This window comes from Anastrepha ludens, chromosome 2 (assembly GCF_028408465.1).
Source record: "Anastrepha ludens isolate Willacy chromosome 2, idAnaLude1.1, whole genome shotgun sequence".
NCBI lineage: Eukaryota > Metazoa > Arthropoda > Insecta > Diptera > Tephritidae > Anastrepha > Anastrepha ludens.
In genome coordinates, this window is record NC_071498.1 from 33,855,110 (window position 1) to 33,869,993 (window position 14,884).

The 14,884-nt window shown below is 38.5% G+C and overlaps 1 protein-coding gene across 4 annotated transcripts in view; it reads right to left on the minus strand.

Moving 5' to 3' along the window:
* Window positions 1-14,884, minus strand: part of LOC128868159 (GATA-binding factor A) — a 79,953-nt gene that overhangs the window by 26,885 nt on the left and 38,184 nt on the right. For 3 of the 4 annotated variants that reach the window (XM_054109955.1, XM_054109933.1, XM_054109944.1), the window contains exon 1: window positions 3,101-3,760. The exons of the other annotated variant lie outside the window; for it this stretch is intronic. In XM_054109955.1, the coding sequence (XP_053965930.1) occupies window positions 3,101-3,136 (36 nt within the window). In that variant the 5' untranslated portion in view covers window positions 3,137-3,760. Of the gene's footprint in view, window positions 1-3,100; window positions 3,761-14,884 lie in introns of those variants that run through there. 4 annotated transcript variants of the gene reach the window in all.

Sequence of the window (14,884 nt, forward strand, 5' to 3'; positions counted from 1 at the left end):
AATAAACAATGCATACATTTTTGTATATTTATTTCTATTGTTATCCCTTCTAAAAACAGTTTTTCTTTTAAATTATTTTCGGTGGTTTTGATCAACCAAAAAGGCCTGAAATAAAATAGTTAATCGTATAATTTAAGTTGCTGGGCAAGACATTAAGCATAAATAAGGCAGTGTCCGCTCATTCCAGCTATTCATTTCAAAATTTGGTTTGGTGGAGTTATTGAGCAATTTTTTTTCTAAAATGCAGCTGGAAACACGCAGCTTACGGAACGGACTCTGATACTGAGATATGTCAACAACTTTTTTTATTTGTCTATTGTTGAGATTACGGATATTGGCGATATGCGATTTCAACAAGACGACGCGGCATGTCACACAGGCCACGATGCAATTTATTTAATGCAATTAAAGAATCATTTCATGAATTTTTGCAGCAATTCGTACACCAAGACTGTCCGATTTAACCCCTTTGTACTTTTTTTTTTTATTTATTTCGTTTATTCGTCTACAAATAATTCTTACAGACTATATTAGACAATTTTTAATTATTATTTAAAGATTATAAACAATTGTTGCTTAAAATTATATAAACTTAGTCTAAAGTCGAGGCTAGGATAATTGTTGCAGAATCGAATGCATCTCACCATTGGTTCATTGAGGGCATAGTTAGTTCTATACCGTTGCTCTACAAATAAACGAACCTGCCTTAAATCATGGTGCTTTGTTTGATATGTAATTAAACTCTGCAACTCACAGCAATTTATATTGAAATTTAAAAGATTATACACGAAGAGAATCGAAAAGTAGATTCGTCTGTCCTCAAGGCTTTGCAGTCCAATCAATTTGCGTCTGCCTATATAACTAGGGAGCCCTTTAGGCCAGCGCAGCTTACATAACGCATATTTGGTAAAGACTTTTTGGACTCTTTCAATCTTATTTATATGACATTGGTAGAATGGGTTCCATATTAGAGAACAATAACCTATCGGCTTCGAATTAAGGAGACGTAGAGTGCTTTCAAAGTCAAGGAATCTGAAAAGTCTTGCGTATTACGACGTAAAAATCCAAACATAGATAAAGCTTTAGAGATAATATAATCAATATGTTTCGAGAACGTAAGTCCTGAATTGAAGATTATGCCCAAGTCTTTGATTTCCTCTTTCCTACTAAGTGTAATATTGTTCAAAAAGTAAGTATAGATGAATGGATTAGGTTTCTTCCTGTATGAAACCACGCAGCATTTGTCGGTATTCATGTGTAGGTGGTTCATGGTACACCAATCTTGAAGATGTTTGAGATCCTTTGAAGATTGGAACAATCTTCAATACAGCTGATTTGTAAAAATAACTTAACATCATCTGCAAACATTAAGCATTTTACATATTGAAATATTTTAGGTAAGTCGTTTAATGAATATTAGGAAAAGAATTGGCCCACAGTGAGTCCCTTGGGGTATTCCAGACCAAGCATTAATTAATAATGTAGATTTAGACGGTGCTATTTTAACAAATAATTTCCTTCCCGTAAGGTAGCTTAAAAAGAATTTTAAAAGTGTTCCCTTAATACCGCATGCACTCAGCTTTTTAATGAGGATAGATTGGTCGACTTTATCGAATGCCTTTGAGAAATCCGTGTAAACTACATCTAGTTGTGCGCGATTTACAAAAGCGTTAATAATATTGTTTGTGACTAAGCCATGCTGGTACTCGCAGATAAGATCACTAATACGACTTAACATTTTAACTTTGAGAATAGAATCAAATAATTTCGAAATGGTGCTTTGTTTAACTATTGGGCGATAGTTGCATACGTCATTTCGGCTTCCTGACTTATAAATTGGCGTGATTGAGCATATTTTCCAAGCATCTAAGAAAGTCGATTTGTTTAGACATTTATTGAAGAGAATTGAGATCGGTTTCGCTATTGAGGTGGAGACGAGTTTAAAAAATACGGGGCAGAACCTTCATGATCGGTAGATGAGCTATTATTTTTAAGACTTTGGAAAATGGAATTTATATCTAAATATTGTTCTGAAAGATCTGTTGAGGAGCAATATAGATTATGCACCACAGCGAAGCTTACATATTACTACTAGTTTGGGTCGTAAGCCATAAAAGAGAAATGTCGAGCATGTGTTAAATGGAGAAAATGCACAAGATCGCCAGCAAACAAAACAAAAAAGATTATCAAAAATCAATGAGATTTTTGATCCACTTGAAACTTGCACTGCATTATTAAAATTCAATCAGCTATAAAAGTGTATACACAGATTTCAACTAAAGATACTGAATAAAAAGTTGGAAATTTTAATGGAGATTTGTCGAATTTTTATAAATTTTGTATAAAGTTTGAAACTTTGCGTTCTATTGGTATAAACTATATTTTTATAACCAAATAATTGAGCTAGCGGCAGGCTGACCACCTACCCTGTTACAAATCAACCACCACCCTGTCACGCAAGGCTGAGTCTTCCTATGCTCCCGAGAGGAGTGAACAAGGGGAAAAAATTGAGCTATATAATTTGAATTGTAGACTCCTTCGAACTATTATTTCCACCAAAACAAAAACTCACGAATTTTGCGTTATGTTGTTCTTAAAGAGCGACCACTTTTATAATAAGTTTGAAGTAACGTCTAGAAATTATTCACTACTGACATCTATGCGTCACTTTTGAAAGACCCCTTAAATATAAATCTTGAGATAGGGTGATTAATTTTGCGCCAACTTGTACATAATTATTTATTTATATATACAATTCTCGACTTTATAAAAATTGCCCTTAAAACCGCTTAGCGAAATTCGAAAATTCATTCTCTCATAATTGTGTATTTGTTTTTTTGTTTTTGTTCTTCTTTTTTGTTAACATATTGTATAAAGAAAATTTTCTTATGCTATGTAACCGTTTTTGTTTTTTGTTTGTTTAAATAGATGAATACAATTTTCTTATGTTGTCTACGCAAATTTTTGTATTGCTTCTATATATACAACAACATTTCCGCATTTCCATCCATTTCTGAATAGGAAAAACTTCATGCGATCTTCATTACGTTTTTGTTGTCTGTTGAAATGATTTAATTTGCTTTGTTTTGTTTTCACTTACGTTGTTGTCGTCATTTGCAATCATTAATATGCCCATTGTCGCATGCGATATTTTACTTAAATCGTTTTAGGGTAATAAACTTTACTCTTTGCAGGTTTATTGTTTTGCTACTGCCTTCTTAATTTATTTCATTTGGTTTAATTAATTTTTTGAATTCGTTCACACTACACACACAAATGTATTTAAAAATATTCACTGGCGCGTGGTGTGAAAAGTGCGAGACAAATTTTTATAGAAATGATTTTATAACCGCAATAAAAACCACAGTATTTTACAAACACACAAACAAGTGAAGTGATTGGTTTCAAATATTCTTGTTTACCAACGAAAATCACTAACGATCAAAGTGCACAATTTTACAAATTGAAATTAAACAATTAAAACAAATGCTGGGTGTTGAAATTTGGAAACAAAGGCTCAGCGGTTAATTTCTGGTGCACAAATCGAACGAATACGACGAATTGGATAACGACGAACTGATAGCTCTGAGGTGTGCAAACAAACTAAAAAATCTCTTAAAGTAAACAAAAACTTAATCCGAAAATCCAGTCCGGAAGAGGCTAGCAAGCAGCAGGCCAAATACAAAAACGACAGCTACACCTTAATGGACGCGTATCTGGACGGACAAGCAGACGAACAGCCAGATAAACTGGCAATCGAAGCGGCAGCGCACCGCCACCACTTCCCTGTGTAAAAGTCAACATAAAAAGTCAATTTCATCAATGGTCCAACTGCATGAGCAGCAAAGTCAGCACAGCCGTAGCAGCGACGCCAGCCGCAGCGCCTTTAACCAAAGAGACAACAATGCGCTTTATCTTACGCACCACCGCTAGCTTGCGGCTAGATTGAGAGCGAGTGAGATGCACGTATAGGCAGTCACATACTCACCCTGAGTATCTCTTGCTGTGAGCGGCTCAACCGACAGGTACGAGTATATACTTGTAGGTAAGTATGTACATACAATCCGTAACACTGATATAGGAGGGGAAAACACGCAAAAAAGGATCGTATTGAGTATTGCCTGTGGCGCGTCACACAGCAACTGACAATAACAACGAACGCCGCTTACACAAAATTGTGCAATCACACATAGGGCACAGGCTGCCACTTAGCAGTCACATATATAAGGTGCATACAAGGAAACAAACAGACACACATACATACAATTGAGAGTGCAAAAGTACTTTGTTTCATTCCTATCGCTGGAACTAATGTTTGTTGAAATCGAAACAGGTTCTTCCGTCTTTGTTTGGTGCGATTCAAGTGAAGTCACAAGTTGCTCAAAACACAACTTCGTTTCCCATACCACTAAGTGAACTCTTCTTGCCTGATGACAAGCCGCTGTGAAGGCCACTTGCAAACGATCATAACTGCTACACACATACATACATACATGATTTAGGATATTGGGTCATTATACAGGCACTTAAGGATACTTAAATCTGGAGTGCCTGCTAAAAAGGGATTAACGGTAGCGAAGTCATATGTATGTATGCATGTATGTATGTAGGTAAAGCAAAGTAATACAAAAGGTATGAAAGTAGGCTGGTACTTACAAACAATTAAGGATTCGCCTCTATTTCTCTATCATCTGATTAGTTTATTTGTTTTTGGGTACGGTTTGTGTATGTGACAGACTGACTGAGTGGTTGCTATAGAAGAAAAAATTGAAAGTATTTCATGGAATTAACTAGAGCTGCTTTTCCTTTAAGTAGTTTCGCAGGGATTCTCTACCACTTTAAGTCTTACGAGTGTCAAATTTTAAAGGGTTTCAGGTATAACTGCCTTGAGTTACTCTCCCTTTTAATGATTGTTCTCCCGTAATGGTTTTCCAGCGAATGAATTGCAAGCGAAAACTAAGTAGAACTGCATACGTGTAAAATCATTCGCAGCTCAAGCGTCTAATGCCATATTCGGGATCCAGCCTTTTAACTCCCATAAACTCGTCTGGCAGAAAGTGTACATTACCCTGGGGAGCTCCTCAGGAGCTTCCTCCATACGACCGTCGTCTGAAAAGTACGTGCAAAGATAAAAAGTACTTAATAGTTTGTGATAAACCTTTTTTTTGCGACATAGTCTCCTTTTAGGCTTACAACCTTCGTCCAATGCTAATCTAGTTTGTTGATCCCTTCCGAATAATAGGATTTATCCAAGTCTGAAAAATAGCCATTCGTTTCTGAAATCATCTCCTCGTTTGAATAAAATCTTTTTCCGCCAATCTTTTCTTCAAATTGTGGAACTAATACTAGTCCGAGGTGCACGAGGGAACCAGGTCTGGAGAACAGGGCGGGAAGTGAAAGGGGTTGGTCCCCTATTTCCATTCATTTTGCGACCACAACTGCTGAGGCGTGAACTGGTGCGTTGTCGTGATGGAAAGGAAAATCACTCGACTTCCTCGATTCAAACGAATGCCCAACACAAAGAAGCCAGACCGATCTGGCAGAAACTTTGTGTGTGTTCTTCCAAGAGGTGCGTGCTACTAACTAAACTTTGCCTCGATGCGCGCCAGTAGTGCAATCTCTCTGACTTCGCATGGTCTTTTCAAACAACGCTCGTAGTTTAAATATAAAAATTGGAGTGCGTATTTCTCTTTGAAGGTTACCTTCATCCACAAAATGTTGTAATGGAACAAGACTGGAAGTAAAGAAAATAATGACCAATATAATAGCTAAAATTATTATTGCATACGGTCTAAGGCAAGCCGTTTTTCAGCCAAGAATCCCATACATTTCTAAACGTTTTCAATTTCAATTTAGAAGGCTGACATTTCCTCTGAGGCTCCACTTCACCAGGGCGATAAACAAGTCGCAAGATCAAACGCTCATCAAATGCAAGCTTTCCGTATTGGCGGCAGTCCCCTAGATGAAGTAGATGAGTATCGTGACAGCATCGTTACAAAAAATGGCGGGTCAGTAACAGACATATAAAATTGCATAGCAAAAGGACAAGCTGCTAGATAAAGTTTGGAGATAGGCGCACATGGTAATGGTAATGGTTGTACGGGTTAGGCTATGCACTGCGACTAGATTGATCTATTGTGCGCCCCTAATTACTTAATTGAAATTATTTAGTATACCGAGGAATCGAACCCACTCCTTAGGAGGGAGCAATTGTAGGTCTTCCTGCTCTATTAGGTAAGACCCTAGGATTCTGTGTCTCATGAGACCTAATGCCTCACAGTTGGTGATTAAGTGTTCCATAGACTCCTCTTCATCACAGCAGAACCTGCATAATCTTATAGGGGCACATATCCCGATGTATCCAATGTGGAGCCAGTAGTAGTAGATATTATATATGGTTTTGAACTTGACTGCCTGTGTCCTTCAAACGCTGCAATGCTTCTTAAATTTGTCTTTGCAAGTGTATGCAGATATTTTGGCTCAGCATCATAAGTAACGCTGACCTTTGGGCTGCTACTAAACAAACACCTATCCCGTTGCGAATGGAATTGGAACGGTCATACGTTACGTAAGCCACAGGAGAATATCACAAGAGCTGAGTTATACTGGAATCCTCAAGCGAGCCGTAGGCACTTGGAGGCGACAGGTTGAAGCAGAAGCGCAGAGAGCAGGTCATTCCTGGAGGCAAATTAAATTTCTATCTTTAAACAAATCAAATTTTAATCAATCTGTTGGAACCTAGGAGCCACGGGAACTCGCTTTCAGTTGGAAGAAACCTGCTTTACTCACAGTGAATTTTATGTCGCATGCTCACGAGTGGGAAATCCGTATAACATTTATCTTTATTCACCATTCAGCAAAACTAAAAGTATTGCTTATAAGGAGGCCTTAAATTAAATAAAAGGAAAATTTAACTCAGATCTAGTTCATATCTCTTTTAATTTATGTTAAAGAAAATGTTTGTATTCTTCTTTTAAAATTTTTATTTTATCGCTACCAATGACGCCAATGTCAAAATTTCAAGCAAATCGGAGAGAAACTTACGGAGATAAGAATTTTAATGGAAAGAGTCTAGGAAGGGACATTTTTAATTAAGGAAACACTAAAGAGATGTAAGTGATTTATTTTATAAAAGTTGATTTTTTTCTTTTTTTTTCTTTTTTCTAAAGGGTGGTTAAGTTTTAAGGGTCGGTGCTGATTTTGAATAAAATACAATTTTTTTAATAAATTATTATTATTTCTCTTTACTATGATAATATTGGTATGGCTCAATTACGTATAGAACAAAATATTGGCCAAATGGCCGCCGCGGCCTCGGCGGCACACCTCCACCCGATGGTCAAAATTTTCGATGACGCTGAGGCATAATTGAGGTTCTATGTCATTAATGTGCCGAATTATTTCATCCTCTTGAATTGTTGCTGGCTTATTGACATACACCTTTTCTTTCAAATAACCCTAAATAAAGAAGTCCAACGGTGCCGTTGACGTTTAGGTGTGGTTCACATTCGACATCGACCCTTGAAATTTAACCACCCTTTATAATTTAATACTTGATTACTTCCCGTCTTATTTCAAGGTGCAGAAGCTTGGGCAATGCAAATATTCGGTTAGGCATCCCTTGGAGTAATAAAGTGAATTTATTAATTTTTTTATTAATATTTGTTGTTTTTTTATTCTTTTAATTATTTAATTAATTTTTTATTTATTAATTTTTTTATACATATTTTATTTATTTTTTTTTTTTTTATTTAATAATTTATTTCTTCATTCTTAATTTTCCAAATTATTTATTTTTTTATTCAATTATTTATTTTATTGTTTGTTGTTTTTATTTATCGAGATAGATGGCGACATCAGGGTGTTTCACACTCATCATGCAAGAAAATTCGGTACTGTTTTTTTTTGGTATGATAAAATGTATTATATTTTAAGACTTTCGGAAAAATGTTACAATTTACATCAACCGGATCAATTTGAAAACATCTCCAAAGATCGATTTTTTTTAAATAAAATTAGTTATGAAAATATTTTTTCCAAAAAAGCACCGCTGATGGTGATAGAGTTTTAGCTTAAGTGATCCGCACAAAAATGTTTCAAAATTGTACCAACTAATATTAAATAATGCAATTTTTGACTTTTGATTTTGAATGTAAAAAGCTTAATTTTTCCAGAGACCAAAAAATTCAAAGGGAGAAAAATATCTCTCCAACGATACCTTAAGAGTCTAAATCGGTCAGTATTTGACTGAGTTATTTAAGTTTTCCTTAAGCCTGTCTTCCAAACAAAGTCAAAAATAGCATTAAACGGCGGTTAATAAACACTAAGATGCATAATTCTGATCTTAGTTTTGAAACATTGGTTTCGAATATTTAATTGCTCAAAAAATAAAACTTGTATTACTCGTAAACTATCAAGTCACAGTAAAGTTAATAAAATCCCAATAAAAACTCAATAAAGCGCTTTTACGCACTTTACGCCTTCAAGCAATAAAATACATGCATACATATTTGCATGCACACACACTTTCGTATAAATACGCTAAAAGGCAACTTAAATAGACTATGATCGGGTCACAGCATCCACTTAAAATCATCTCAAAAATCAAATCAATTTTATTTTTGTAGTTGCCGACGAACCGAGCGCTGAACTGGCCTGGGCAAAATGCACAGAGTAAAGCAACAACTCAGCTACACTTCCACGGAGATTAACTAATTCATGGATACAAATCAAGATCGACAGACGACAGAGTGTAGAATGCAGAAAGTAGAGAAGAGCACAGATTAAGAGGTGCCAATGCGATTGCTGGCGGCTGGCGCTGAGGTTGAATCGAGTTGTTTTTGGCCCCGTCCAAACCCTTTTTGTTGCTGTGCTCATTGTTCTTTTTTTGTTGTGTCTCTTTTTTTTGTTTTTTTTTAATAGAGGTAATGAACCGATCGCATTATCCACCTACTTAGTCAGCGTGGAGCGGTAATGGAGTGCATTATATATTCGTACATACTCACACACAAATAATCGGCTAAATTTCTGAAAGCCGAAAGACGCCGCAAAGGTAATGCTGCGTATGAGAGGAAAGTTAAATGTCTACCCCATTACATGGGGTAAGTAAGAGGCGGAGAAGAAAGTAAGCGGCGCTATAACGGGTAGGATGTCACTTGCGGTAGAGAGGTTCTACACACACACATACATATGCACTCATGCATGCATACAAACACACAACCACACAAATGCACGCACTTCATAGCATCCCAATCCACTTGACAGCGAAATGAACTGGAAGTGGTAAGCGCCGTCACCGCAATGAATACAGTGGAGACAACAACAACAAGTGCTCGAAAAACGTAGACAGCAAGCCGCAATCCGTATGCGGCAAACCGCCAAACCCACAAACCAACCGAATTCAGATACTTTTCATACAAACATACAAACATTTTTATATTATAATGAAGCAGTCGTGAGTGGAGTAGCACTTAGACGCATAGCTCGTACCCTTCTCGCCGCGCAGCGTAACTCTCGAGTTGGGATTAATTGAAATTAGTTGTGGCATGACATTTGTTTGTTTTTTAACTAATTGTTACTGCCGCCCAACGTATTTTTTTTGTTGTTTTTTTGTTCTTTCTATAACTAATTTCTTCGTGCCCCATTCAATTGTTGAGGAAAGGAAATTAAAGGAAAAAAACTAATTGGAGCCAAAGCAATTATCGATTGTCTGACAATGAGTTGTGCGCTTAGATGCTGTGCGCGATATGTATGTGTGTTTCTATGTATGCACGTAATAGACGGCTGCACCTTCAACAGTGGAGTGTGTACTTGGCCCACGCTTATTGACTCGCTGGCAAGCTGGTTGGCTGTTTAGTGAGAACAGATGATCGATAATGTATTGATAGCCATTTGACAATTTATTAAAATTATGATTGTAAGAGAAAAGCTTCTACGACCAGCAGCTGATGAAAATCACTGAAATAATTATTCAAATAACCGGGAAATATTTGAAGTAAAATTCACTTTACTTTCAATGTTCGAACAGTTTATACCAGATGTGCAGCTGTAAATATGAAAATATCATTGCACGAGTGCAATGCAATGTTGGTCTTTTGAACCCTTTTGAATCCTATTCTCATATGGTGACGAACCCAGAGTTGAGGAAGGCAGCGATACGTTTACATGACTGCGAAGAACTTGAGATACTAACCCATGGAAATTCTATTAAAAATATCGTCCACGAACACAGGGTTTCAATGAGAGAGCGACTCACTATAACAATAAGAACTTTTGACCGCTGGAACTGATTCCAAGAAAAAACCTAAAGGTGTAATCAGCCAAAAATCCTCAACCAAGAAGAGGTAAAGAAGATCAGGCAGTTTTTAAGGTTAGCACGTGCAGCCTTGAGGTATTCGATAGAAGAGAGAATGGCTTGGACTCACTTAGTGAAAGACTTGGCGTTATTTGGTGAGATTGGAGGTGTTGTCTGAGTTACACAGCTCAGATCCAATTATCACAAAACATTCCATTTTGACGCACCACTGGTAGGACTACTGCTTTTTCTTAGTCGAATCATCTTAATTTGACTATGAATCTGCCTATGTCGTCTAATTTCTTTTCTGCAATTTCTTTCAATTTAACCATCGAGAACTCCCTCAGCATTCTAGGTCGTAGAGCATCCAGACTCGGGCACTCACACAGATAGTGAAAGACTGTTTCGTTAGATTCTTCTTGATTGCAGCTTCTACATCTATCTTTGTAGGGCCACCCCATATTCCTGGCATGGCCTCCCAAAGTCCAGTGGCCGGTTAGTGTTAGCGTTATTCTGAATATGTCTGTTCATGACTTTCATAGCAATTTGATTTGTTGAAATTGGCTTACGTTTGTTTAGTTATTTTGCAGGTATCCGTGTTGGTCCATTTGTCAACGGCTTGCTTCTGGAATAGCGAGAAGATCTCCCTTTTGCACGCGCCTTGGGGAAAGCCTATTTCTACTGCGTGGATTCGTTATAAAAACCTCCTGTCGTGTCAGCTCTTCAGCTTTCTTATTTCCTTCAATGTTCCTACCCGGTACCCAGATGAAAGTGATGTCTGTCGTGCACGCTAAAGCATTAAGTTCTTCTTTACTTTGCCTGACGATTTTTGAATTGGTTTTAGGTGACTTTAAAGCTAAGATGGCTGCTTGACTATCTGAAAAAATACATCCTTCCTGTAGCTGTTGTGGTTGGTTTTTAATTATCCTCCTTTCCTTCTCAATCCCGAGAACTTCTGCTTGAAAAATACTATATCAATTCCCCAGGCGAAAATACTTGGAAGTTTCGAGGCCTCTCGAATATACATCGGTGCCAACGCCGCAATCCATCTTGGATCCGTCAGAATAAAGTGCAATTGTATTCTCTTTGACTACCGAATTCACATCTGTATGCTTGTTAGTACCCTAACGTTGTACTGTTTGTTTAAGTAGTCACTAAGTCAGTCAAGAAGAAGAAGAAATTCTATACTTAAACCTAATTTATTTCAAATCTATTTCTATATACATATTTTCATACATAATTCTCACATCAATTAAACATGAAGTGAAAATAAAAAATCTTTCTATTCTTCATGCAAGCATTCAAAAATTTATGGAATATGTATCTCTTTATAGGATATTAAAAAAATTCATTCCGCGTCCACTGCAATTCAACACTTCATTATGGGAATTATTAATTTTATGTTGATTGCTGCATCCTGCTGTGTTAATAGGTGTTAATTTCATTTTTAACGCTGATAGAAATTAATGCGGCAAATATATGTATGTGCATATACTCGTACGCCTGTGTGCATGTGTGAATGTATGTATACCCCAATTGAAATGAGATCCGCCACATAAAGCGCTGATCAGCGTGAGCGCACAGCGATAAATAGTCGCCGCAGGTGAGCAATCAAAAGCGAGTAATCAAATACACGCACTCGCATGTGAGTCGACCGGTACCTGTGCGAGAGCCACCGTGCAGTTGGCCGGAGTTGGTCTGGGCACGCGCCTTCCAAGAAGGCGTTGACGAAGAGATTTTTATCGAACAGAGTAAACAGAAGCTGGGCGGATTGTGAAACAAATTGATAGGTTTATTAAATTAGTAGTTTTTTGCCTTCAATGAAAGGGATGAGGTTATAAACAAAATTATCGTTAAACAGTTTCTTAACAGATATTTATGGATAAAAATAAGGTTTTTTAAAGGCATTTTACTGGGTAGCAACTTTAGGAAGAGGAGAGAAAGAAGAAGCAAATGCGGGTAAGAGATCGCAGGTTTCAACTTGGATATATCGCCAGCCTTCCATACTCAATTCTTACTTCGATTGGCAGATCAATTTAAACTCATTGAGTAGGTCTTAATGAGCTATTGCATGTGACTATTCCCATAAAAAACACTGTGCAGCAGCCTAGAAAAGGAAAAAATGTATTGGGTATAGGAATAAGTTTACGCCCTCGCAAAAGAGGTGTCGATACTCTAACTACTTTTGTGTTCGCTCTAGTAATATACTGGTCATTTGAACTTGTATATGTGAGGTCTCGATCACAGTAGTTGACATTCGTTTGAAGCGCAAAGGTCCTCTTTTATCTGACGTCAAAAATGTCTACGTTCGTACCGAAAAAACAGCATTGGCGGGAAGTCATGCTTCATTACTACCTTTTAAAGAAAAGGTGAAACGTGTCGTATATTGATCAATATTTACGGTAATCACGCTCCATCAAATACTACTTCTAAAGAGTGGTTTCGACGCTTCCATTCGAAGATTCTCAACTACAACAATTATTGGATGAAGACGCATGTCAAACCCTTCTTGAACGGCAGAAAAGAAAAGGTTTTCTGCATCACATCGTCACTAGCGATGAAAAATGGATAACTCTAACCATCGAAAATGTTGGAGCCTGCTAGGTGAACCAGGCCCATGGACAGTGAAAAAAAATATTCATGCTTCATGCGAGAACTTCGAACTGGTAGTGCTGCACAAAGGCGATATCAGCGATCCATTCACTACTAACGTAGGCATAAGACAAAGTTGTCCCCTGTCGCCCCTTCTCTTCACCATCGTCATTGATTACGTCATGAGACATCTTGTCACCAGACATCCTGAGGACCTGGACTTCGCCGATGACATCTGCCTCCTCTCTCACAAATTCTCTGACATCCAAGCGAAGGTGGACAGACTAGTCGCGCTTGCACGCACTGTCGGACTGACGGTCAACATCGCCAAGACCAAGGATGTGAGAGTTAAGCACAATAACGCAAGGCAGATATTGGTTGACGGATGCCCGATGGAATTTGTCGAAAGTTTCTGCTACTTCGGCTGTATCATCACGGTAGATGGTGGAGCAGATGAAGATGTCAACTGCAGGCTACACAAAGCAAGGGCGGCATTCTGGCGAAGGCATACAGTGCGACGGAGCTCAAAAATCTCCAGGCGCACTAAACTACAATTATTCGGCTCATGCGTGAAGTTCGTATTGTTGTACGAAACATGGCTGATCTCTAACACCATCACACAGAGGCTACGATCCTTCGTCCACAAATGCCTCCGCATCATGTGCAAAATATTCTGGCCAAACACCATCAGTAACGACGCACTGTGGAGATTAACGAATGAGGAACCCATCCTTAGGCAAAACAAACGCAGAAAACGGCGATGGGTAAACCAGACATGCATTACGAGAATGGCACTGAGAAAACCACCAGACAGCATTACGAGAATGGCACTGTACTGGAACCCACAAGGGAACAGAGAAGGTATGGACTTCGATCCAACGATTCTCTACATGCCTCTTGACTCCTTGCCATCAAGAGTCGTACTTAAAAAGAGATACAGTGTAGTGTTGCTCAGTAGGCTCAGTTGTGGTCAAACTCTAAAAATTAGCTCGGCAAACACTGTTTTCGCATTTTCACGGATGGCTCTAGGACCGAGCTTGGCTCCGGCTCTGGGGTCTACGTGGAATCCAGCAGGACAAATCTGCACTTTGCTCTTGGAATGCATGCATCTGTGTTTAAAGCGGATGTGTATGCAGTTCAAGAAGGCATGAACTTTGTTGTGGAAAACAGATGAAGAGGCAGATCTACATATATGTATCTGCAGCGACACCCAAGCTACGCTTATGGCCTTAGACAGCCCCCAACCACATCAGGGGTAGTCGAGTCCGGTAAATCCAGGTTGAACTATGTCGGTAGACATACTAGCCTGATGCTAACATGGGTCCCCGGACACGTGGGTATCGCGGGTAACGAGACCTCTCACTCCTTAGCTAAGATGGGCTCTGAGGTCAACTTCTTTGGCCCAGAGCCCATTTTTCCACTCCCTTCTGCGGCCATCAAAGCCATGGTTAGCAAATGGGTTACTACAACCCACAAGCGAGCTTGGCAGGCTGAGAGGGGCTGCAGATGGACTAAACTGATGCTACTTGTCATGTCCGATCGACTGTCGCAAACCCTTCTGTCAGAAGGGAGTGCAGATAGCTGGTTGGACTGATGACGGGCCACTTTCTGTGGGCGAAGCACATGGAAAGGGTGGGCATCTGAGACAGTGTACTTTGCCCAGCTTGTGAAGAGGAGGATGAGACGGTGGACCACTTCCTGTGCGTCTGCCCCGCCTTCGCTCGAATCAGGTCTTTGGCACTGATGTGTTAAGAAGCGACCACCTTGGCTCCTTGCCACCACAAGATCTACTCAGATTTCCTCGGAGATCGAGTAGATTTAAAGAAAATTAAAAGGGAATCCAAGTGTAGTACAATGGACTTAATTAATGCCTGAGTGCTGCGCTTGCTAGTTGTCCCGACAAAAAAAAAAAAAAAAATTACCTTGGAAATGGGACTATAGATCCAAACCTCCTGGTAGAAATTAAGCCTACAGCAGTTTTCGGATTTATTAAGGTCG